The 24,235-nt window shown below is 42.2% G+C and overlaps 1 protein-coding gene across 1 annotated transcript in view; it reads left to right on the plus strand.

Annotated features, from left to right (window-relative positions):
• Nucleotides 1-23,912, plus strand: part of WRN (Werner syndrome, RecQ helicase-like) — a gene marked incomplete at its 5' end in the record, with an annotated part of 44,740 nt that extends 20,828 nt beyond the window's left edge. The window contains 20 exon segments of the mRNA XM_009583249.1: nt 295-401; nt 1,152-1,339; nt 2,258-2,435; nt 3,023-3,204; nt 4,536-4,637; nt 5,000-5,092; nt 6,475-6,616; nt 10,228-10,398; nt 10,478-10,572; nt 12,045-12,120; nt 12,289-12,362; nt 13,954-14,035; nt 14,320-14,432; nt 15,315-15,429; nt 16,641-16,766; nt 18,490-18,652; nt 19,728-19,939; nt 21,429-21,500; nt 22,052-22,189; nt 23,790-23,912. Coding sequence (XP_009581544.1) covers nt 295-401; nt 1,152-1,339; nt 2,258-2,435; nt 3,023-3,204; nt 4,536-4,637; nt 5,000-5,092; nt 6,475-6,616; nt 10,228-10,398; nt 10,478-10,572; nt 12,045-12,120; nt 12,289-12,362; nt 13,954-14,035; nt 14,320-14,432; nt 15,315-15,429; nt 16,641-16,766; nt 18,490-18,652; nt 19,728-19,939; nt 21,429-21,500; nt 22,052-22,189; nt 23,790-23,912 — 2,552 coding nt within the window.
• Between the last annotated feature and the right edge of the window lie 323 nt (nt 23,913-24,235).

Genomic DNA, 24,235 nt, shown 5'->3' on the forward strand with positions numbered 1-24,235 from the left:
TTTTGTCAGAGGTAGCTCAAGATTTACACCCGTTGAGAGCGATGTTAGAGATTTGGAGCTTGGAGAAGGCAGCAGAGGTGGAGTCTGTAAAAGGTCCTAGGCCCTTGCACAAAAGGGGCCCTTATAAAAAAGGGCTTGGAGTCAGTACAGCAGAAGGCATCCTAGAAACAAACATGTAAGCTGGTGCCTTCTCAGGAAAGCTTGAAATTGAGCAGAATGGCGTGTTTGTATTTTGTCACTTCCCATGCTGGTTTGTTTTTTAATGTGTCTCTGCTGTGATTTTGTGCCCACCAGGTATTACCCTCATAGCTGTTGATGAAGCTCATTGCATTTCGGAGTGGGGCCATGACTTCAGAAATTCCTTTAGAAGTTTAGGCTCATTAAAGAAGGCTCTGCCATGGGTGAGGTTTTGATAGGTTTGATTTCTAATACAAGAGAAGGATACTATCTCATTTTATAAAACAGTTTGAAGTATCAGTCTTTTGATGTTGCTCTTTGGGTGTACTTACCGTGCTGTTTTGGAGTTTATGCAGTCCCTGTCAGTGACTGAGCTTTGTGGGTTTTTTCCAAATGCTTAAATCAAGGGTATTCTGAACTGGGACTACCAGAAACTTCTGAAAATTCAATTACTTGGTTGGACCCCTATGCTGTGGAAGATGATGTCCCTAAGCTTCTGGTTTAATAGTGAAGGATTTTTTTTATTTTCAAAACTGGCTGGCCGAGTGGCTTGTAAGAGCATGCAACTGTGATTTTTAGATACTCCTCAAGCATTTATTGCATAAGCTCAAAAACTTAGACCTGAACTTTACATGCTCTTCTTGAAAGTTTTGTCCTAAATCTAGCTAACAACATCAGAAAATTACTGTAGACTCGTTGAAGATTTAACTAAAACACACATTCAGAGTAAAACCCTGTGTTTCAACAGCGTTGGAGCAGTGTTCTGTCCCTGTCTACTCTCCTGAACAGTGTAGACCAAAGCTCTAGGAAGCTAGATGTTAACTATGTTTTTCGAATAGCTGAGCTGATCCAGTGATCATCAACATATCAGTTTAGACTCAGGACTACTTCAGTTTTGACTCATGATTTTTTTTTTGTTTAAAAAAAAAAATCAATGAGAAGTCTCAGACTCTTTCTTCTACTTTTCATTGCAGGTTCCCATTGTTGCTTTAACTGCAACTGCAAGTCCATTGATTAGAGAAGACATAGTGAATTGTCTGAACCTGAAGAATCCTCAAGTCACATGCACTAGTTTTGACAGACCTAACCTGTACTTAGAAGTTGGACAACGAAGTGGAAATATCATTATGGATTTGAAGCAGTTCCTTACTAGGAAAGGAAGGTAAGGCTTTAAGCCTGTTTTCGTTGACGCCTCAGATGTGCTTTGGTATTTTGGAGTTTTGGTAGTGTGCACTGAGAATTGGTAGCACTCTTAAACTGATTTGGTGAGGAGGAGCCTGGGCTTTCTCCGTAATTTGGCTCTGATATCATGCTAGTCACATGTTGTGTTGTGTCCCATGTTGTGCCCACCCCGCTCTCCCAATTTTAAAAAAAAGGCTTTTGAGGCAAGGAGCCGTGGACGCTCGCTCTGCGCATGTTGATAACTAAAGGATCTTCAGGATCGTCTGATCCTCAGAGGACCTGCTGACACCGTAGCAATTTGAATGATTATGGATGGATTGGCTGGTGGGTGACTTTACAAATGGTGTTGTACAAAATGTGTGAGAGTGTTGTATATCTGTGGTAAGATGATTTTTTTTTTTAAGAAAGCTAAACTGAGCAGGACAATTGCAGTCCTTTGCTGTTAGCAGACCCAGCGGTGTACCCATTCTGGTCCTGTACTTCTCCTTGTCGCAAGCTACAATGTGTGCCTCTACAGCAATATAAATGAATTTCTCATTGCTCACTTGTACCTTGTTACGTAGATGTAGACCTTTGAAAAGTGACAGCTGTAAAAGCATATTGCCTGATGACTTTAAGGAAATTGGGAGGCCTTATCCTGCTGCTTCTACAGAGACCATAATCTTCTGTGTCTTGCAAAATAAACTTCAGAGCACCAAATAACTTTCAAGACCATTTTTCCAAAGGACAGAGAATTTGTGTATGAGTGGACCAGTGAAAATCTGTTTCAATTTCTAAATCCCCAAGAAAGTGATCTGCTGGAAAAGCTACGTTGCCTTTTCAACTAGGTGCAGTTGGACTTTTTGCAGAAGGATGGCTGCTTCTGTTCTGTGTCTTTACACGTTGCTATTATTTATAGCAGTTCTGCGTATGAGTTTGAAGGCCCCACTATCATCTACTGCCCTTCAAGAAAGGCCACCGAACAAGTTGTGTCTGAATTGGCTAAGCTCAGGGTGGCCTGTGGTGCATACCATGCTGGTATGGGAATCAAACGAAGGAGAGAGACCCATCACCAGTTCATGAGGGATGAAATTCAGGTATGTAGGAAACGAAGTCCACTTGGTCCTCTTTAAAATCGCAGAGTTTCTGTAGAGGAAAGAATTTGGGAATATGTGTTTCCCATTTACTGTGTCTCGAATTCTGGGCAAAGAAATTGCTGGTCTATGCTGACAGTAATAGGTTTCCTGGCTTATGTTTCAAATTCCTTTAGCAAGTCTCTTGAAAATGCGTAGCATCTGAGGAAAATAGTGGTAGCTGGAACAAGATCATCATGTGAGCTGCTTTCTTCCTCCTGCAGCTAAGCAGGCAAAGAGTTATCCTGGGACTTACTGTTTCCTTTTTCACGATAGGTTTTGTACCTTTTGGAGAACAACTGCTTGAGAACACTCTAGCATTTGCCACGAACCCATCATCACTCTCGTGTTTATAATCCTATGGTCATGCTCTGACCAAAATCAGATTTAACAACAGTACTGTGGAAGACGAGTGTGAGTCTAAAGCCATTGTAATTTAGGCTGAATTTTGAGTCTGTTGCAAAAAGTTGTCACCGAGCGTGTGAGCATTAATCCAGGCATATTCTTGATGCTCATGTCAAAACATTCAGCATGTGGTTTCTGTTTTGTAGTGTGTTGTGGCTACAGTGGCATTTGGAATGGGCATCAATAAAGCAGATATCCGGATGGTTATTCATTACGGTGCCCCTAAGGAAATGGAATCCTATTATCAAGAAATTGGGAGAGCTGGTCGCGATGGGCTTCCTGCTTCTTGTCACGTCTTGTGGACTGGGACAGACTTGACTTTTAACAGGTAAAGACTGAAGACAACTGCTTTGACATGAACAGCCAAAACATACCAAAAGAAAGATGAGCAGGGTGAGGTTGGTTGAAAAAGTGATTTTTTTTTTTTTTTGGCATAGTTCCAAGTCCTCCCCTGCATACACACAGTACTAGTATGCTATAATTTTTCTAGAAGTTAATCAACAAGTGCACTAATGTTAATGAGTTTGTCCTTGTTACAGTTCTGCTTTCTGAAGGTGCTTTGCAAGGCAGGCCGTGACAAAACCTGGTCACTTGTCTTGTAAATCTCCTGACCTGGTTATAGACCTATCTGATCTGGCTTTAGACCCATCGTCACCCCTTAAGAGTGCTGATGCTGTAGAATTACTTTTTTTCTTTCTGGTATCTAGATGTCTAAATGGAGAAATAATTTTTTTCTTTTTCTTCCGGGTGGGGGAGTCCTGGTTGTCGACGTCTCTTTGTCATAGAGGTTAACTTGCCCATAGCTGGTATAGGACCACAGAAATGTCGGAACTCAGTCATTTGAACTTGTCAGCAGACTGCCAGAGTCTGTGAAACTGTATACTTCCCTGCTTTTTTTTTTTCCCAGGCAGGCAGAAACTTGCTTAGCTCAACTTTGAGCTGGAATGGTGTAGCTGCGTTGATGTGGTGCCCAACACCTGCAGTGTTGGTTTGTTTTCCATGCCTTGTGGCACAGTGGGGGCGGTGCAGATGACAGCTCAGGTTTGGCTCACGCAGCAGCTGAGAGCATGGGCAGAGTGAGTGCTCCATACACCCATCGAGTACTCTCAAGCTATTTTCTCAGTTGGTGCTACTATAAAGGATATTAAATTGGGCAACAGGTAGATATGTCCTAATGTGCCGCTCCCGAATTTCTTAAAAGAAGGGTGATGATACCTTAGCATATTTTGTCATCTGGCAGTGGTGGTGATGAGAACTTGCCGGAGTTTGTGTGGAAAACTAAAGACTGAGGGAAATTGCCCTCTCTCGATGCCCTTTGCCCTTAGTTCCCTACTTTGTGCCTTCTGAGATGGAGTTCTGAAGCTTAGTAGCTTGTGGGGTTGGAAGAAGCTCTCTGTCTTTCCTTCTGCCCTGTTAAGAATAGTTATCACATGTAGAGGAAAACAAATAAGGTGCTCTTCTGAGTATGTCCCGGGCTATAAGGGTCCAGATTTTGGAGAAACAGGTAGGCAGTTGGGTCTGGTTTTAGTAAGATTTTATTTTCTGGCTGTTTCTGGTCAATTTGACTGAGACAGTTGTCTGGCATATTTCATTTTTGGTATGGGACAGGGGAATAGTAGTCAGTATTTAAGCCTTGTCACTTTTCCGTTGGACTGACAGACATCTTCTAAGCGAGATACGAAGTGAAAAGTTCCGGTTGTACAAACTGAAGATGTTGGCAAAAATAGAGAAGTACCTTGTGTCAAATAGCTGCAGAAGGAAGTGAGTACTGGAATCTGTTTCATGCTTTGTCATTTCAGTCAGCTTTGATAAGAGCCGTTGCAACTCCGTCACAACTGGAGGTTGTAGCCAGAAGGCATCTTATACTCTCAATGTGTTCTGCAAACATGTTTAATGTTAAAAAGTAGTATCAAAAAATATGGCCTTTAGCGTATTTATATGTGTACATCAAGTGTTTCCTTATTTACTTTTAAAAAAAAAAACCTTTTTCTTTAGAGGCATCAAGGCCACATAATTGGCTCCCCAGTGAATTAATTAATGATGCTGATTTCAACTCTTTCTGCAACAAATGTAATGTGTAAATTCTTGGTCTTCTATTTAATTCCCTACATTCCCTTGGGTAGAATCATCCTGTCTCATTTTGAAGACAAACAACTGCGAAAGGTTTCCTCTGGCATCATGGGCACAGAAGAATGCTGCGATAACTGCAGATCCAGGTAAGCTTTCTTCCCTGAATAGTGACACAAGAGGTTATGTTCTTTCAGGCTGACTTACAAGGCAAAGAAGAAGAATTGACTAGAAGAATTACCTAGAAGAATTGACTTTTTATGCATGTGGTCTTGCAGATGTTCAGCCTGAAGTTTATCTTTGAACAAGTGTCTCTAACCTTCTCCTAAATAGTTGAGCAAGTCATGAGGCAGTTTATACGCTCTAAGTTAGGCTGTGGGAAAGCCTGTAAACAAAGTATGGTGACAGTTCCTAGCAGGGTTTAGAGCAACACTCTGAGACTGTGAAATACACTTTTGTTCGTCAGTTTAAGTCCAGTTAGGTAATTAATCCCAAAAGCATACACTTGCAAGTGGAATGTGACACCGTGTGTCTAAAGTTAAATTGCCAGAGTAGTAAGGGAGCTGTTCTCCTCTTACAGCGTGGGCTGACATATCTTCCTTATAGCACTGCTAATTATCTCATAGATGTGCTGAAGGTAAGCCAGGGGGTCGGTAGTCACACAGGTATGAGCAGAAACGCCTTCCTCAGTTTCTCCCGTGTGCATGTACGTGCTTCCCCTGAAGTTGTTAAAAAGGATTTCTTGTTCTTGCTGGTAGCCTGATGCTTCCTAATCAGAGACGAGGTGTTAGGCTGTGTCGCTGTCTCGAAAAATGTTATCAGATCAGCTACATTTCCTGTATGCTCAAGGATTAAGAAGTCTTTGTCTGGCCTCTACTAAAACTAACAAAGAAGAGAATTTGAGAGATCATAATTTCCATCTTAGCAGTCACATTGCTGTGCCAGTAGAGCGCCACATAACGAATTTGTGTTGCAGAACTGAAATCACTTAAAATAGGTCACTGTCCTTTTACTTTTCCTTACAGATAATTTGTGCCAATATTTTTTCGATGGGTTCTTCCATTTAGTAATAAATGCATTTAAAAAACCCTAGAAAACATTCAGTGGGGTTGCTCCTTCCTTCTGTTTATTTCCTTTTTGTGTTATATTAAAAAAAACAGAATGCAAACTCTTTGCTCTTAGGTGCAAGAAAATAAATGTTTTGTACACCTAAAACAGTCCAAACAGTCCAAATATTCAAATACTAAATTCAGAAGATGGCTGAGACAATGTTGTTCCGTCACAGCAAGTATCATGAAGAACTGTTTATTGTTGGGTTGGGCAGCTGTCTTAACCACAAGTGGTTCTGCCTTTTGCTTGATCTCATGTGTTCAGTCCTACTCCTTGATGCTTAAGCGTGTTTAATTGTTTATATTAATGTAACTTGAAGTGTGTGTTTTATTCAGTGATCACTTGATAGACAACATTGGAAAGAAGGGGAGGGCACTTGATTTGTATGCGTGTTAAACTTGGTTTTCTTTGTGCATTTCAGAGCCTCTTGTTTGGCAGTCTCCAGTGACTCGGAGGGTGGTTTACAGGACTTTGGGAAGCAAGCGTGTCAGCTGCTGTCTGCAGTGAGTGCCCTGGAAGAGAAGTTTGGAACTAGAGTTCCCATTTTGTTTCTCCGGGGGTCTGTAAGTGATCCTAAAAATTCTTGTATGTGTCCTGAGAGTGGAGGGGTGGTTTCAGTCTCCCTCTTTATTGATATACGAAACAATACATTGATATACGTACATGTAAATCCACACATACATATTTAGTACCTTTTTCTGAGAGAGTTGGATATCTGTAGAGAGAGGTAGTCTAAACTTTCTGAAGCTGCTCAGCAGCACTTCCCATGCAGCAAACTAGATTGTTGTCATTAAAGGCAACAGCCATAAAAATAGTGGACCTTCCGAAGCATGTTGTGCTTAATTTCGTGCACGTACAGCTAGGGGACAGTTTCTGCCTCACAGCTCTTGCCATCTTAGTTCTGTTTGTCTTCACAGTGCGACATTCAGCTTTCAATGGCCAATGAGTTCAGCTTAGAAATAGTACCTGTATGTGCCTTGTGTGGAGTTGTCCTGTATTTTGTGGGTTGTTTTGATTTGGTTATTGGTAATTGTTTAACACAAGAACACCCGCCCAAGTATTGGCAGAGGTTCTAAAGCTCTTCCTGTAAGGCTTGAGCTTTTGGATTTTTGTGGCGAGTTTGATGTTTTCATAGAGATGCTTAAATGTTGTTTTCATGCAGATGCATGATTTCCAGTATCCGGAAAGGAACAGCCTTTTCAAAATGAAGAATAAACACATCTCTGCTTAGTAATCAGTTGGTTTATGTTTGAATGAAGCAAATGATGGCTTGCATTCTAGCTTTGTACTGCTGGCTGACTTGGAGCAGTGAGATGAGAAGTAGGATACTAGAATGGAGATAAATGATTTCGAAGACGTTTACTTAAAATGTTTTTTAAATAGTAGGCAAGAAACTCACCAGAAAAATAAGAGAATAAGAACAGGATGACTTTTTATGTTTACAGCCTGGGGGAAAAAAAAAAAATCACCTGTAGGACTTGATAAAACTGGGTGAATTATGTCCTTTTTTTTTTGTTTTAACAAGAATGTTAAGTTGCTAATTATCACACAAGTGTGTCTAGAGGAAAAATATTCTGTTACAGATTTTAATCTAGTCTTGATTGTTAATTTATTAGATGTTACTGGAAGAAGTGAAGATGATGACAAATTTGCACTGCAGATATGGAATAACCTTTTATTGCCTACAAGAATACCCTTTTCTGGGCTAACGTAATTTGAAAAAAAAAAATTTTACTTCGCTGCATCAATGTATATGCTAGAATAAAATAATCAATATAACCATTAATTTACATGCTATATCTGTCTGAGGCTGACTGGTGTGTTGCTTTAAAAGCTTGTGTACAGTTTATGGAGAATTCATGCTCTTTCAGTTAGTGGTATCTTTTTGCGGAGTCCAGATGGCCTCCAACAGGCTTTGGGTGGACCGCAAGGGAGACTATGTTTCACTTAATATTTGAAAGCTGAGTCAGATCATAAAAGTGAACGATGTCCTCTGGGAAATTGAATTAGAGCTGCATTGACAGAAATATTATACTAAACCTGCTAAATGAAGAAGAACGTGGCACTCTTAAGGTCTCCTTTATCAGCAAACAGGGGAATTTGTAGCATTTCAGCAATTACTTTGTTGTTAGTAGTAGTCTCAGTGCCTGGTTGCGAGTGGCATTTAGTAGTACCTCTAGCATTTAATTTGTACAAAGTTGAAATTGCTTTTTCGGCTTCCGTTGGTCAGTCCTCTGCCAAGCTTAATTGATGACGCTTAGCCCAAACGTGGACACAGTTTACTAGTTAGCATCTTACTCCTTTTATAGTTATTTATGTTCTTAAATTAGTTTTTTATGTCAAAACCGTGCTCTGAAAACATGCAGCCATTGGAGTAATTAATTTAACTGGCGTAACTGAAAGCTTAGGAATGTAGTCATGCTTTAAAGTAATGCGTGTTAAAAGTTGAAGGGGGGCTCTCTAGGATACAGGACATGGGACTTGGCGTTTTCTCTTTGCCTGCTGAGTAGGAGACTCACGTGTGTTCACCATCAGGACTCTGTGCCCTGGTCCCATTCAGCAGCAAGCTGAGTCCCTCCTGTCTGGGGCTGGCTGTTCCAGCTTCCATCCCCTGATGCTGAAGGTCTGAAACAAGCCCCTCTTCCTGCCGCTCCTCTCCCTGTGCGTGCAGGAGAGCAGCTCCTTGACCGTCTGAAATCCTCCAAATTGCCCCGTACTGTGATCCCTGGAGATGGTACGGAGCTCAGCAGGCCATTGTGTGCTGACGGCTCCCTGTCCTGGATTTGTTTCACTTGGCTTTCTTTTTTCTTCTACATCAGCCTGTTCTATTTTCCTTTATAAGGAAAACTGCATTCTTGGGGATAGATGCTTTGTATTTGCATAGTGCCTAGCACGAAGGGATTCTGGTGGAAGCACTAACAGGAATCTGGAAAACCTGTGTTAACAACCAGCTCTATAAATGGCAAGAGGCGAGTCTCCACCCCATTGTCTCCTGTTGTCCAAGATAGTTGTTAGTCACACCCCACACTGTTTTTCCCACCACCCCCTCCCATGGGATGTCCTTATCTAACCAGCATCGCAGATATGTATGTGTATACGTAAACTCTCTAGAGGATATGATTGGTGTATATACATGCACATGTATATATAAAAAAAAAAAATTACTTGTTTGACCATGTAGTTTCCCCAGCGAAGAGGGATTCAGCAAGTCTGCAAATAACAGGGTCTGAAGCCTGCCTTCCTGTTGATTTCCTATTCTAGCAATAAATGGAAACTTCTTTCTGCCTGAGACACTTCTACCTACTAATGCTTGATTCCCCTGTTACTTCCCTGTTTCAGAGAAATTCTCAACTTCTCAGGCTCGTGCGAAGAGTTTCTCTTCTTGCGAAAGGGGCTTTAGCCCCTTGACATCCGTTTGGGCCCTGAGAGCTAATCAGCTTTTTTAGTCTGAACCATTGATAAGAGATAAGTACATCAGCAACTTTTGAAAACAAACAAACAAAATCCACTTTGCAAGGAAGACCGGAGGAGGAGGAGTAGAGCAGATCTCTGTAGTGAGCTTGCTTCTGGCTTTGTACCCCCGTCCTGGGGTTTAAACAGGACTGGTCAATTTGTTTTTGTTTCTGTAGGCTCTTTTTAATGAAAAACAGAACAGGTAACTGCTTCTGTTTGGACTCGTGCAATGTAAGATTGACCTGAACTGGTTGAACACTAACTGCACTAGATGACTTTCTTTGCTGCTGTGGATGGCTGGGTCGTTCCTGTAACCTCCTCTGTATACGAAGGGAGATGTTTTGACATCTGTTGTAAGCGTAGGTTTGTTTGGGGTCTTACTACAAAAGAAAGATGTCATCTTGCCATAGCCTTGGCAGAAAGAGCAGGAGTGGATAAGGTTAGTAGAAGTGAAACTGCTCTTCAGGTGACGCGAACGAGGAGGTAATAGGCATGGTTTATGCTCGTTTCACTGAGGCGCTGTAGATGTGGTTATTGTAATGGATGTTACGTAAACTTGAATAAAATAGTTTGGCCTGTGACTTTTCTGTCAAGTTCTTCGGTGGAGAAATGTTCTTGAGGACATGCTCTTTGCATCTCAGGTTTTTGGTTTGCTGGTTATATTGGAAACTTTCTTCCACAAGGACTGGAGAAGTCTGACCAATTCTTCCAATAATTTCAGAGTTCTCAACGCTTGCCAGAAAGATACCGAAGACACCCTCTCTTTGGCAGTGGAAAAGACTGGCCGGAGAACTGGTGGAAATCGCTCTGCCAACAGTTGATAATGGAAGGATTCCTCAAAGAAGTCTCTGGGCATAGCAAGTTTGCGACCACATGCGTGCTTACCCAGAAGGTACTTTTTGGTGTGAGACTACCCATTGAAAGCTTCTCTGAGTAATCTACAGCTAAACCATATGGTTTATTTTTTATAGGGCAGAAATTGGCTGTTAAAAGCTGGATCTGCCTCAAATCCAAGTCTTCTATTACAGTCCAACGAAGACCTTAATCTGCAGAGACCTCCTAGAAGGTAATTATAGTACATGTGTCTCGTGAGGGCTTTTTTTCTTAATTTAACGTTAGCTCAGTTTCTGAAGCCTGCTTCTGGAGATGGCTAGGTTGGACAGGAGACATCTGCACTTGATTTCTCTGGCCGAAGTTTTCCCTTAGGCAGTATCATAATAAAAGAAAAAAGTCAGTGGGAGTGCCTGAATAGACACCTCTGTTGACTGCTGGTATGAAAGGTGACACGTTGTCTAGTCCTCCTGAGAGTTCATGGCTCATAGCTTAAATCTCATAGTGTCTCATTACTGATGTCTTTGGTGGAGTTCATCGGACGGTCGTGTAAGTGTTACGTTAGTGGGGAAATGTAGTTCGGAGAAACTACCAAAACTTGTCAGGAAGCGTGTGTCTTCATCAATCCGTGGTGGAAAATCCATCAAGATTTATGTTCTTTCTAATGCTGATGGGTTAAACCATGAGACTTTAAATAGAGCAGCTAGCAACTTGTTTTCCCAATTATGCACTTGACCTACTTTTTTGTAAAATTCAAGCTGAGAATGAAACACAAGAGCCTTTATTGTAACAAGAATTGATTCAACACAAATGTGTTATAGTTTGTCTGTCTTAGTGGGGGTTATTTGTGAAATTTTAACTATTTGAAGTGTTGGTGAGTATGTCTGCAGAAGTGGGGTGTTTTTTCAGTGGTAGTCAGGTATTTGCCATCAGAGTATATAGCTCCAAGAAAATAGCATGTGAAGTTTTGCTTGTCATCTTTTGCCTCTGGTTAAATTTAATAAGTGTGGTGTTGGTCTTCACAAACACTAACTCTGACCAACCCTTTTGAAATGAAAGATAACGAACTGGAGGTTGCAGAGGCTTTGCTGTGACAAGAAATAATATTAGAACAAAGCTCTTCAGTGCTGGCCTTAGGAGCCTGTTCTGGCATCTAGATTGTCTTAGTGTTGCTAAAAAAATAAGTAAATTGGGTAATGACCGAGTACCAATTTCTTTTGCCTTCTAATATTCTACTGTTGTGGCTCTTCCAGCTACTGTCTAAAAGTCTTCTAGAAGAAAAAAATACTGCTTATTACTAAACAGTAAGCAACAGGGAAAGCTGAATGCTTAGTGCAAACCAGAAAGTTGGCACTCGTTTGTTTTCTCCTGTAATGGGATCTTTAAAATTGAATGGTTTTCAAGTGTTGCCACAAAAATTCCATTTTTTTTCTCCGAAATCTTTTTCTTCCGTAAGACAAGATTCTTATTCCTTGTTAAAGTTTTAGTATTAACAGGCTTTGGTGTCCTCTGTTTTTTCACGAAGAATGATGATTCTAATAGTTAATTAAAAAAAATCAATAAGGACTTTTGATTTGCCAAAGATATCCCTGTAGCAAGTTCAAATCAGTTCGCTTAGCAAAATGTTAATTTTCGTTTTAAATGAAAGTGTCACTGTAGAAGTGTCTTGTCCTGTTTTTGATAAAGATAAAATTCATTCTATTACAGCAGTAGACCTTTACCTGCGCTCTCAACGCAGCGCTCCCCAGACATGAAAGAAACAATGCAGTCACCAAGCAAGCAGGTCTGTATGAGTACAACTCCTCTTGCACTCTGTGGTCCATCCTTGTTGGTATTAAAAAATCTTGCAAGTGCATCATGGTGTCGCAAATGAATATTTTGCTGCTACCAGTGACTTGAGTGGACAGTCTGGTAAATCAGCATTTCTTTGTCTTGTTCTTTTTTTTTGTAGTTGTCTCTGTATGATATGTTTTCATGTAAGGGAAAAGGTAAAACTCCTCCAAGAAGCAATGACATGCTTAACAGGTACGGTATTCTAAATTAAAACACAATTACCGGATTTTGACTGTGTTAATAGTGATACTGTTTGTAGGATGATCCTTAAAACCAGTGTTCTCCTATGTGAAGTGATGGTAAAAATGTTTAATGTTAAAAAAAGAAACAGACAAGTGCTTAAAACTTGCTGTACATTGCGTTGTATTTCAAAACATTGAAGTATTACGACATTTAACAGACTTTGCTGAATTTGACAGGTTGTGTGTAATTGTAGTGTCACAGGCAAAGCAAGTGTTATTAATTGCTGAAGTGCAAACTTTCTCACTGGTATTACTTCAAATCTAAGCAAGAAAAATAGCAAATGTTGATTAAAAATGGAGCAATAGCAGATATATGTTGGATACTTCTACGGGGCCCATGGTTTTTTAGGCCGTCTTCTATGTGATGGTTGAAACTGTAATGGATTTTAACTTCGGATGATTTAAAAAAAGAAATGGAGAATAGTTTCTTTCAAACAGTTGGCAAATATAATTCAGGCAAAAAAGCAACCAAGTTGTGACTTGCTCTTAAAGCTAGCAGAACTAAATGTATGTCTTGTGCAGGGGCTGTAAGTGAGCATGTGGGTTTCTGCCTTTCTACGCTAATCTGGAGAAGACTGAGATCAAGTTGAAGCTCCCTCAGGTCAAAATAAATAAAACAAGTTTTTGCAAAAAGCAGACCAAGAAACTTGCTTTCCTGGCTTGTGTGGTGCTTCGGATGAAACCCACTTTGCATTTCTGAGCTATTGGATTCCTCCTTCAGGCAAGCAGCCTGATGCTGGCAGGTGACAGGAAAATAGGATGTGTCACTTAAGCTGCATAATTATTGTAGCCATGTGAAGAAAAACCATTTTAGGGATAGCTACAATCCAAAACAAGTGATATTTCATACTTTGCTTAGGAAAGGACGCTCTTACTCCAGATTGTCTGCTAACATTTATTGCAGTATAATCATAGCAGTCTAATTGGGGTTAAATGTCCCGAAGTCCGTGAGCCTGTGGACTGGTAGCTGTGGTGCTGCTCTCTAGGCAGACATGCCTAGTGGTAGCATCAGCTAATTCTGCTTACAGCACAGCAGCTGTGTCCTTGTCGCTGATGCTTTTGAAGTAGTCAGCTCTCTTTGGCCAGGATTAATGTTACCAGCTCTGGGGAAAAATGTAAGGTGTTTCTCACGGGGTGCTGCCAGAATTATGTCATGAATGGACAAGTGCTGGTAAGAACATGCTTTTGTTAACAATATGGGAATCCAGCTCTTGACAGGGATATTGGTATATTAGTTGGTTGGTGTTTTTCCCACAAAACAGCAATTTCATCTGCCTGAGCTTTGTATGGTAAGAGGCTATTTTTGAGTTACAGGACCAGACACGGAGGAATTGTGTTACCTACAACAGATACTGCTGTTTCTGTCCCAACCAGCTCAAGTCCTGTATGAGTGTAGCGCTAGCACGACGTGCCAGTGTGATGGTGCTGTCAGAGAGCAGGCAAAATAAGATGACTGCTGCTCTCGCACAGCCTTGGGCAAAGTTCCTGAATAAATTGATCTAATGCAGGGCTTGTTTTCACACTTATTCATTTTTTGCTAGTGTTGCAGAGCGCTCACAGGTGAAATCTTCTCCTTTGAAGCCCCCAGAACCTATTGTTTCATCCCGAGAAAAAGAACTAGAGGTGAGTTTTTAGAAGAGGGAGGGTATCTGTGAATTGTAGTCAACTTGCAGACCACAGTCTTGCTGTATTGGAGCAGCTGGCTTGGGCTGCTCTTACTATTACAAAGATATTTTGAAGAGAAGTCCTAGAAGAGTATTGAATTTTGTTAACATGGATTGACGGATTGCAGGTTTTTGTATATTAGTGGAAAGACGAGGGAAGTTACAACTCTTCCTCTCACGTTCGTTATTCCTATGTGAGTGATCTAGAGCTGCTTCATGAGAATTTGGCTCTGTTCTTCACAGACTGCTCTGTATGGCAAGTTGCTGACTGCTAGACAGAAGGTGGCTAATGAGAAGGTAATTCCTCCAGCTGTCTTGGCAACCAATAAGATCCTGGTGGAGATGGCCCGAATAAGGTAAAGCCAGCGTGCATACATGTTGTACAAATTGAGAAGGTTGCAAGCCAAGTCGTAAATCCCCTTTCTGCTTTGGTTGAGAGAGTATGCCTCACGGGTAGAGGAGCAGCTCTTTTCCTGAGGATTTTTATTTGCTCTAATACCCTTGTAGACCACGGACAGGTGTAAGTTAAACAGTTATTGGCATCAGACTTGCTTCTTCATTCTAGTTATAATTAAAAAAAAAAAACCTAAATGACAACTTTGCCTGCCTTTGTATCCAAACCTCCTGTTAGGTTGACCAGTCAGGGGAGGAAGGTGTATGTTTTGCACTAATCCTTACCTTTCCATCTGCTTCTCTCTGATGCATTTTTATCTTTTTTGTATTCCCTTATCCTGCTAAGGGTCAGCAAAAGAATAAGCACAAATTAGTGTTGCTCTCAACTACTGAAAGGAGGGGAAAAAATTCTTCTTTTTTTTTTTCTCATTGTATGAGAGGGTATTGTGGGGCAGCTCAGTTGGTAATGCATCTGAAGTGCCTTCCCCAGCTACTAAAAGGCATTTGACAATACTGCGTTTGGAATGCGTACGTTGTTGTTCCATTGAAGATTTCTGGGCTTATGTGCTCTTGGGAGGTAAAAGCAGATGAAGACGGATTTGGTAAACCGATTCTCCAAAGTACTAAGCAGCAAACCTGAGGTTTTCGCTGTGGTCAAGCTTTGTGATTCAGAAGTGCAAACAGTGAACTTAATCAGTTGCGGAGGCGATGAGGGTATAGTAATTGCACTTTCAAGTTTTGACTAACAGATCTGTAGTCCAAGCACCTGTCAGTCACAGACACTTGATGTTTCAAAGCATTGGCATAGGACTTTTCCGTGGCTTTTATTCCTCATTCTAAACCAGGCCTACGAATGTTGAGAATGTGAAGAGAATTGATGGTGTATCTGAAGCAAAATCCACCATGTTGGTCCCTCTCCTGGCTGAAATTAAGGACTTCTGCCAAGTGAATGGTTTGCAGGTATGACTTCATAAAACCTCTGCTACTTTGCAAGAGCCTTGAAGACATTATGTGGTCTGCAGTTGTCAGATTTCTCCTTCAGAGTTTGTCCTTGTCGCAGCTGTTTCATGCAACCACGGCAGAAAAACTTGCTAGCATTGTGTACAAATAGGCCTCCCAAATCTGAATGTGCTACTTGGCAATGACATTGGGATCTGGCTGATGGTCCGGGTTGGTGTGGTCATCTTTGAAGTCCCCGACATCCTTATAAAGGTCACCCATCTGGCCAGGCTGAGTTTCTAATAGGAGTCGTATTATTGAGAGCTTGTAGCTAGTTGTTGTGATTTGGGGCTGGAGGCCAAAGGTATGGTAAATATTCCTTCACCATGGTTTATTGACTCAGTAGACTTGGAGGGCAGGGCTTTGCTTCCTCCAAGTTTCTCCTTAGGAGCATGACAGAGGAGCTTAGATTTCCAGCTGTTGGAAATACTCCTGTTGGTTCTCTTTTCACGGTTGATTCTCTTCTCTCTGAGGCATTCTGTAGAGTGGCTCCTCATCAGTCACTATGGTGAGAGACACCACTAGGCAGGGACTGTGGAGCAGACCGTTAGAGGAACTATGAAGTGGTTTTGTTTTGGGGATCTTAATTTCTATGTAAATACACAATTAAAGGGATTTATTTAGTCTAGAAAGCAGGTGGAGTACCAATATTACTTTTCTGTAGTGCTTGAGAAGACTCTGTGGAGTCTTCTTGCTGCTTCACAGAAAGCTATTACATTCTAGGCATAGGGGCCAAAAGCATTCCTGGTGGGTTGTTTGGGGTTTTTTTTGTATTTGAAGAAATCTGTGAGCAAAAGATTAAAAAAAAAATGGAGGAGTTTCCAATACTAAGCAGTGGACTGAATACTGCAGTTTGTTCTGATGGAATAGCTTTATGTGTAATGAGCAACACCTAATAAGTTGTGTTGACCTGGACACTGTTTTTCTGGTTGGTTTTTTTTGCAAGTCCCTTGGACAATCCCACACTTGTTTATTAAGATGGGAGTATGTAGGTGTCCATCTAGATTACCTCTTTGCTTTGGGTTTTTTTTTGTGGAACATGGACTTGGGGTCAAAACAAACCTCTATAGAGATGAATGACTCCGTTTCTGTTACTCATTCAGATAATGGGAGGGTGATCCATTGGTTGTCACTGCGATATAGTTCTTCTAAATCCTCTTTATCTCACTTAGACTGACGCATTCCCTGCATCTGGATCTAAAGATCATGAAGAAGCATCTCCCTGGAAGCATACTAGAGCCCTCTCTCCCTCAGAGCATGGCACGTATGTCCTGTTCCAAGAGGAAAATTTCTCTGTGGTAAGCTCTTCCCTGTGGAGGTCCCTCCTTTTTGAAAAATAACGGTGGGGATGCTTTATCTAGAGGACGGGGATTTGCAATTACTCTTGAATCCTCTGCGCAGTGCTGGGGCGGGGTGGCTTTTAAAACACTGAGGCAGTATCTTTCCTGGCAAATAGTAGCTCATTTAAATTAGCTCTATGGACAGGTAAAAGTATGAAAAACAGGGCTTGCTGTGAGGTGGGATGCAGTAAGGTAAGATACAGCTCCCTGCTTGCCACAGTGACCGCACAGATTGGCAGGGCGTCAGGCAGAACTATTGCTGTTAATTCCTTGGCCTGTTTCAGTACAGTTATGGAGCGTGCTTTTCTATTGCAGGTGTTAGTTCTGCTTGTTTCTGTATTTTTCCCTTTTCACAGTAGTAGGGGCGTATAGGAAAAACGTCCTGATCCATAGCCTGCTGGAAAAGACACCAAGCATGGGGCTGTATATAGGCATATCTTTAAGGTTAATAACCATTGGGATAAATTTCACTAACTCTGTTCTTAGTTTAGGTAGCAAATCCCTATTCCTTTGCCTATGCTATATCCACATGTGAGACTTGGATGTCAAGAAACAAAGCTAATGGGAAGATTGAATGCTTAAAGTGTTAAGTATTGTCATGGCTTTCTAGTTCAGATTTTGGAAAGCTGTGTTTCCTGTTACAAGCAAAAGTTGAGGATGCGTTACCTGTCACATCTAAGTTGTTGAAGTGCTACAGGGCGTGTGGCTAAACTGGCATCACGCCATGTGCACTGTGAAACAGCATCAAGAGCCTCGTGAGCCCCTCCCACGAGTACGGGTAAATCTTGTCAGGTAGTCCTTAGCTTAAAAGTGTACCTAAGGACTAATTAAGAAGAAACAGTTGTATAATTATTAACGGGTAACTTGATGCTCTGTATCGGCTAATCCTGATGACTATATGCACAGTATGTGTATTGTCTGGGGAGAAATGGGTAGAAGCTTGAAACCTGTTCTTTTGAGGGAAAACAAGTAACCAGTTTTAAATCTTTCCTTGAAAAGTACAAGTTCAGGTAGACCAAGTTTGAGATGTTTTTCTTCAAGACAAACATTTAAAGACAAGAATGCATGTAACAGATGTGAAAATAAGGGGGAATTTGTTTTGGTGCTGTTATCCATGTTCTGCATAGATGTTATGAATCAAATGGGCCACTGGAAGGTCAGGTGCATCACAGCTACTTAGCAAGAGACATCTGAAGCTTTGACACAGAAATCTCATGAAGTCGGAGCTGGGTGGGTACTCTGACTTGACTGTGAGGCGAGAGGACTTGTTTCGATTTTGTGGTATGTATTGCAGGGATTCAGCTGCCACAGGGTGGAAAGGGGGTGGTAGCAAGTGTTGTGACACAAAGGATGCGAGCTATAAGCGAGCTGTAGTGAGCCTTTGAGGTGGCTGCACAGCACCCTTCCTGCGTAGAACTTTTCTTCATCTGAAGTAAGTTCAAGTTGAGATGTTGCACTCGAGCTGAGAAGTAGTGGCCTGAAGAGAAAAAAGCTCTTGACAAGCTGGAAAAGAAATGAAACAAATACGAAGAGTAACTAAGCATTTTGGGGAGCTTTGTTGCACTGCTATATGCCAGTATCCCGATTGCTTTTTGGGAATGGGAGGTTGCCAGGTTTTGAGCTTTCAGTTGTATTTTGGACACTTCTGCTATCTCAATTCCTTCTGCCTTTGTTTCCCTAGAGGGCTATAAGTGAAAGCAGATCTCTGCCTCTTTCGGTGATTGGCGCTCACCTGTTCGAGGCGATGAAAGCTGGCTACCCTGTCAACCTGGAGCGAGCAGGTTTGACTCCTGAAGTTCAACAGATCATTTCTGATGTTATCCGTAATCCTCCCATTGACTCGGGTGAGCATCGCAGCCCTTATCTGAAGCTTCTCATGACAGTGGCATACAGATGAAGGGAATGAAAAACGGATAGCTCAGCTGCTTCTTTAGGTAGAATCCATCACTTCTGTAAGGCCTGTGGCAAGGCGGAGCATGGCAATGGCAGGGTCATTGCTTTGCTTTCAAGGTTATGTTGTAAAATAAGGCAATCGTGACTCATGAAAGAGCAGAAGAGGGTAGCCCTTTACAAATACTTTCACTCAATTGTATGGCTGTTGAAAAGATTGAGGCATCAGTCTTGAATCTGTATTGACTCAAGTGTTTTTGGAAGAAACATCAGCCTGACCAAGTCTTCCTTTAAGTACTGGCATCTACTGAAAATAGGCTAAATAAGAGCCGTAGAATTTCCCCAGTGCAACTTAACTGCAAGGTATTTCCTTATGATAAGGAGGCAGAGAAGTGCAGGAAAAGCAGTTCTTGCTATTAACGCTGTCATCTGGTGCCGTGGGCTAGTTGAGAGGCTGAAGAGAACTATATACCGACTTGTGGTTCTGAGACCGAGTGACTTCAAGTTCGGTGTTGCCCTAGTAGTTTAATTTAGGTTCGCGGAGTTTGCTGACTTGCTAGCTTCGTTACTCTTGTCCTACTGCAGATTAATGCGTTTCTTCAGCAGCAGTTACAGGCTCAAGCAGATGCTCAGATAGCTTTCTTAAGTTTAGTGGAATGGAGAACTGGCATGGCACTATATTTAAGAAAGCAGAGAGGCTTTTCAGCCTGAGCTAATATAGCCTTCCTCTCAAGAGAAAATGGTCGACAGGACATGCAAGTCAGAGGCAGGCCGTTCTGATGTTTTAGACTAAATTTGAGGACAGCAAGTTTGTGTGAGCGCGAATGAAGTGGGGATTTCTCCCATGAGCTCATGATCTCTTTTCTTATGAGTCAAATGCACACATATTTTATTTTTGTCTTTTCCATGCCTCAATCTATCCTATGCTTTAATGAGGGACAACTGACATGTTTTACAACGTAAGAAAACTGAATAAGGGGCAAGAGGATTAAAAGACAATTAATATTGTTCTTATATTTTTTTCCCAAGACACCACTAAAATTGAAGCCATTAGAAAACTTGTTCCTGCAAATATTGAACTGTATCTCATCAGGATGACTATTGTGTTACTGGAGAAAGAGGATAGAAATAAGTCTCAGGATGGCTCAGCTGTCAGAAGGAGGTTGGTGTGGTCAGGGCAGCAGGAAAAAACAGGAGCAGATCAAGCAAGCAGGGAAGATGCCTTGTGGAATAAAACAAAGGTTAGTAGAAGAAGGTATAAAACTGGTTTTGTAAAGAGAATGTTTCCTCTTTGTAGGAGCAGGCTAAAAGCCCTTTTATGTTGTCGCTGTTTCCGGTAGTGCTTAGTGTTTCATCTTCGCAATCATCTTTCCCTCAGCTTTGAGTAGGACTGCCTCTCTCTCCTCCGGGAGCAATGTTCAGAGCAGAATTGGACCGTTCCCCTTGCAAAATATTGATCTAGGAAGAAGGCTGCCCCTGTGCAGCCTGGCTGTGATCTGTTAAACGTGTCACCTGAGTTGATCTGTTGCCACGTGGGACTGTCAGCTCATCTCTGCTACAGTAAGCCCTGGACATGCAGCCCAGGAAGATCAGGCACACGATGGTCCACCACTGTCGACCATCACAACCGCAGCGTAATAGTGGCCTCAGAGAGGAGAGATGAAATGCTTTCTGCTGTTGTCCAGCCCTTCGGGACGTGGATGCAAAAGGTCCCCTGTAAAATCCCAGATTTACAGTAGCTGGGGCAGTGGAAGAAAAAGGTGAAATTCCAAGTTCTCCCCAGTATGAAAGCGTTGGGTAAGCGGGATCCTTCATAGCCACAAATTCCAAGTTCTGCCCTTGCCTTGCTTCTGTGCTTGGGTACCTGATCCCCAATCTGATGTGGCAAAAGTGATTTTCTTGCTGTGCAGAACACTCTAAAAGAGCAGAAAAGTTGAGAGGGTGAAAAAGCCAGAGGTGCAATGCCTGCCAGAAATGTCTGCCAGAAATGTCTCAAAGTCTTTGATTGGTTGCTCTGTTGCTTGAAGCTGCTGGGCATAGCTGTGATAAGAAGAAAAGTGTCATGCCATAAGTCTGACTCATTGGGGAGAAATCTCAGGAAATAAGGAGCTCTTTGTGGCTGTTTGAGAAAAGCCAGGCTAGTATTCTGAACCCTTGGCTGGCCTCTCAGCGTCTCCTGAGACCTAGTTCAGCACCTTGTATACAAAAGGCCACCCTGCACTGAGTGGCTCCTGGTGGGAATGGTAAAAAGAAATTCCAAACACTAAATCCTTCTGCTGCCTGCGCTAGGATTTCATGTCTGTTCCTTACAAGGTTTGGGATTGATTTCTTGAACTCTAGCTCAAACAATTTTTTCAAGCCTTGCCATTTTGCCAAATTGATTGCTTCTTGCATCCCTGAGTGCTGTTTTGTTTCGACAATAGCTGTGTCTGGGCCTTCTTTTTCCTGAAGTTGACCTCCTGGCAGTCCAATTGTGTGAGCTCTAATTATGTTTTTTTCTGCTACTGTTAGCTGCTGGAGCTAATAACAGGAATGGCATGCTACTAGAAATCAAATTAATATAATACACATGACTAGAGTGCAAATCCAAAAGCTAATCCAAACAGTCTTTATTTATTTCGCCTTCAGAAGATATCCTGGTTCTAATAATTCCTTGTAGCAAACAGCTTTTAAATCTGCTCATGAATATTCTTGGATTTTAACAACGTTGCGTTACTGCTGCTTTTACAGGGTAATTTGATCAATTCAACGCTGAAGAAAGAAGGAGAGAAAACCCCTCTCCAAGTGGTGCATTCTGCTTCGGTAAACAGACGTTCTTACTGTAATAAAGCATGCAGTAGACTTGCTATTAGCGATGCTCTCGGTAACACCGAGGTGTGTAGTTGATTCAAAAATCTCGGCTTGGCTGTTCTAACCTATGGCCAGCAGGCATTATGTAGAAATTAGAAGTTAATACCTCTGTGCCCGCTATGCCATTTTTGACTGACACCTTGGCTGTAAAAACACATTTGAAAACAGCAGTTGTGAGTCAAAAGCAAGTATTTAAAGTTCTCAGAGCCATGGGGATGGAGCAATTATTCTTTTCCACTACAAAAAAAAAAAATGCCCAAGTACAAGCTCCAGCTCCCTTGTGTTTGAAATGGATGCACTTCACTTGCTCAGATTTGGTTGTGGTGAAACGGATGAGAAATAGCTAGTGATCTCATTAAGCAGAGGTGTTGGAACTCTGTTTATAATCACAGACTCATTTAAAAAAAACAACCTCCAAAATGAATTGAATCTGGTTTGTGCGGACTTAAGCTTTAATGCTGTGATACATGTAACAGCCGGCTTCCTTACTGTCCTATGGAAAGGCTGCACAGAGCGTGGATGACAGCCAGCCAGGTAGCAGAGGGGCAGCAGGCTGCCCGAAGCCCGTAACGCTGGCCTCCTGGAATCAACCTGCCCTCAGTTCTGATGAGGAGGAACTGTTTGCTGACTCTCAGCCGAAGGTGAGACTGCCTGTAGCTCTCTGCCAGGAGCAGAGCCCAGACCTGATGATTTGGGTGTTGACCTTAACAAACCAAAATCCCAGCTTCTGTCTGGGTTATTTACTGTGCCTAAAACGTTGGCCTGGAGCGCCAGCCAACTTCTCTTATTAATATCCTTGATCTAGTGACAGCATGCTGCTTTTATTGCCCTTGCTATGCCTGAATAGATGTGTTTCACAGCATCAGCCTGCTACAGAACTCTCTTCCCCGGTACATCTTGTCAGCCATCTAGTGGCAGGTGCTTCCAACACCTTCGGAGGTTGTTTGGTTCCCTTTTCTCTTTCAGATACAGGATTGTGTAAGATTGTACACTGATCACGTTAAGGACTTTTGCACTGGTGTTAATAATATAAACACAAGTTGTATGAGCATACATACAGTGTTTTAACTAAAGTGAGCTCGTGTGGCTCTGACCAGTGTTACTTGCTGTACCACTGGCTTCGGTTTGAAGCTGGTTGTGAGTGCCAAACAGGATGCGGACAAATCGTTATTCACGATCTGGTCAGTGTTAGGTAGGTATAGCTCCTAAATAGCACAGCAGCTACCTTACTTGAAACACTAAACACATTATAACATTATCTTTTTGATTGCTGGTGATAGCTTCAGAGAACTTCCAGAGCATCAGTTCCAAGTAAAGCCCTGTTGTGACACAGGAACAAAGCACGATCAGTGTAATGGTCTCTGCGCCCTTACTGCTTCACCCAAGCTGGGGCTAGCAGTCCTGGGGTTGCGCACATGCCTCTTGATGCAAGCACTGGAGCAACCCTCCCCTGGCTGTAGATCCGTCCTCCCCAAGGACAGCTTGCCAGCAGTTTTGTTCATCTTGAGATGAACATGTAAAAAGAGATTGGTCTTCTGTTCTTGAAAAACTGGTGGCTGAAGGATGAGCACAACGCCATTTATCTCCTAGCTATAAGCTCTTACAGGAATGTATGGCACTGTGTTGCCTTAGCATCTCTTCCCACCACCAGGCGCAGAAAGCGCGGCTTGTTCAGCCTCTTAGGCGACGTAAGCCTTGAGCGAGTCCTTTAAAGCCCATGACCTTTGCGAGGAGAGGGAGGGAAGAAAAGGTGCCTTGCGCAGTTGGTGACAGGCACAGACAGCTACCTGTGACAGGGAAGGGGGCAAGTACTACTGATGTATCACTGCTTTAGGACATCCACTTGCATCCCCTGCCTAGGGCCATATTCTTTCAGAGGGCAGCGGGAGGAGCTGCAGTTTCTCCATCTGCTGTCTTGACAGTTGGGGTTGGTTTTATTTTTTTGGTTGCTTGGGTTTTTTCTAGGTGATTCCCGAAAGTCAGTGTAACACTTAAGAATATGCCAGTATCCTTTGTTGTTTCAGGCCAAATGTTTCTGAGCTTTGGTTCTTCTCATAGTTACAGTTTAATCTTTTTTTGTGTGTGTTCCTCAGTTAATTAGAAAAAGGTGTTGCATTTAAAGGAGACATAAGCTTTTCTTTTGTAACATAGAGACTTCATGACTTCGGGTAAGCATGATTTTTTTAGGGTAGAGCAATGTAAATGCTTGCCTTTATCCTGATGTTTGTTTTCTTCTTCCAGAGCTCGCATCCCCCTTTTAAGAGGAAGGTACCGGAATGGTTTGGAGCCTCCGTGGTGCCAGTTGTACCTATAACCCAGAGCAAGAAAGCCAAAGGAGAGACCAAAAAAGGGATTTTTGGTTGAATACAGACACTACCATGAATTTTTTTTTACCTTTTCTCTCTTTATAAAGAGCATTTTACACACACGGAGGCATTGTCTTACCTCTGTTTTTCTCATCCTCCTTGTGTGAGGCAGCATATATATGCGTTTTCGCTATGTCGAATTTTTTACAAATCAATAAACCAGTCCCCACGTCTCCGTGTCGCAGAAAGGTTCAGGACTGCTACCGGCAGTCGCGTCGCCACGGCAACGGCGAGCCCATTTCCGGGGCGGGGCGTGAGGGCGGCGGCGCGGGGGCTGCTGGGAAAGCGGCATGGCCCAATAGGAGGGGAGCGGCGGTGCTC

This window comes from Fulmarus glacialis, unplaced genomic scaffold (assembly GCF_000690835.1).
Source record: "Fulmarus glacialis isolate BGI_N327 unplaced genomic scaffold, ASM69083v1 scaffold14498, whole genome shotgun sequence".
In the NCBI taxonomy this organism is placed as follows: Eukaryota; Metazoa; Chordata; class Aves; order Procellariiformes; family Procellariidae; genus Fulmarus; species Fulmarus glacialis.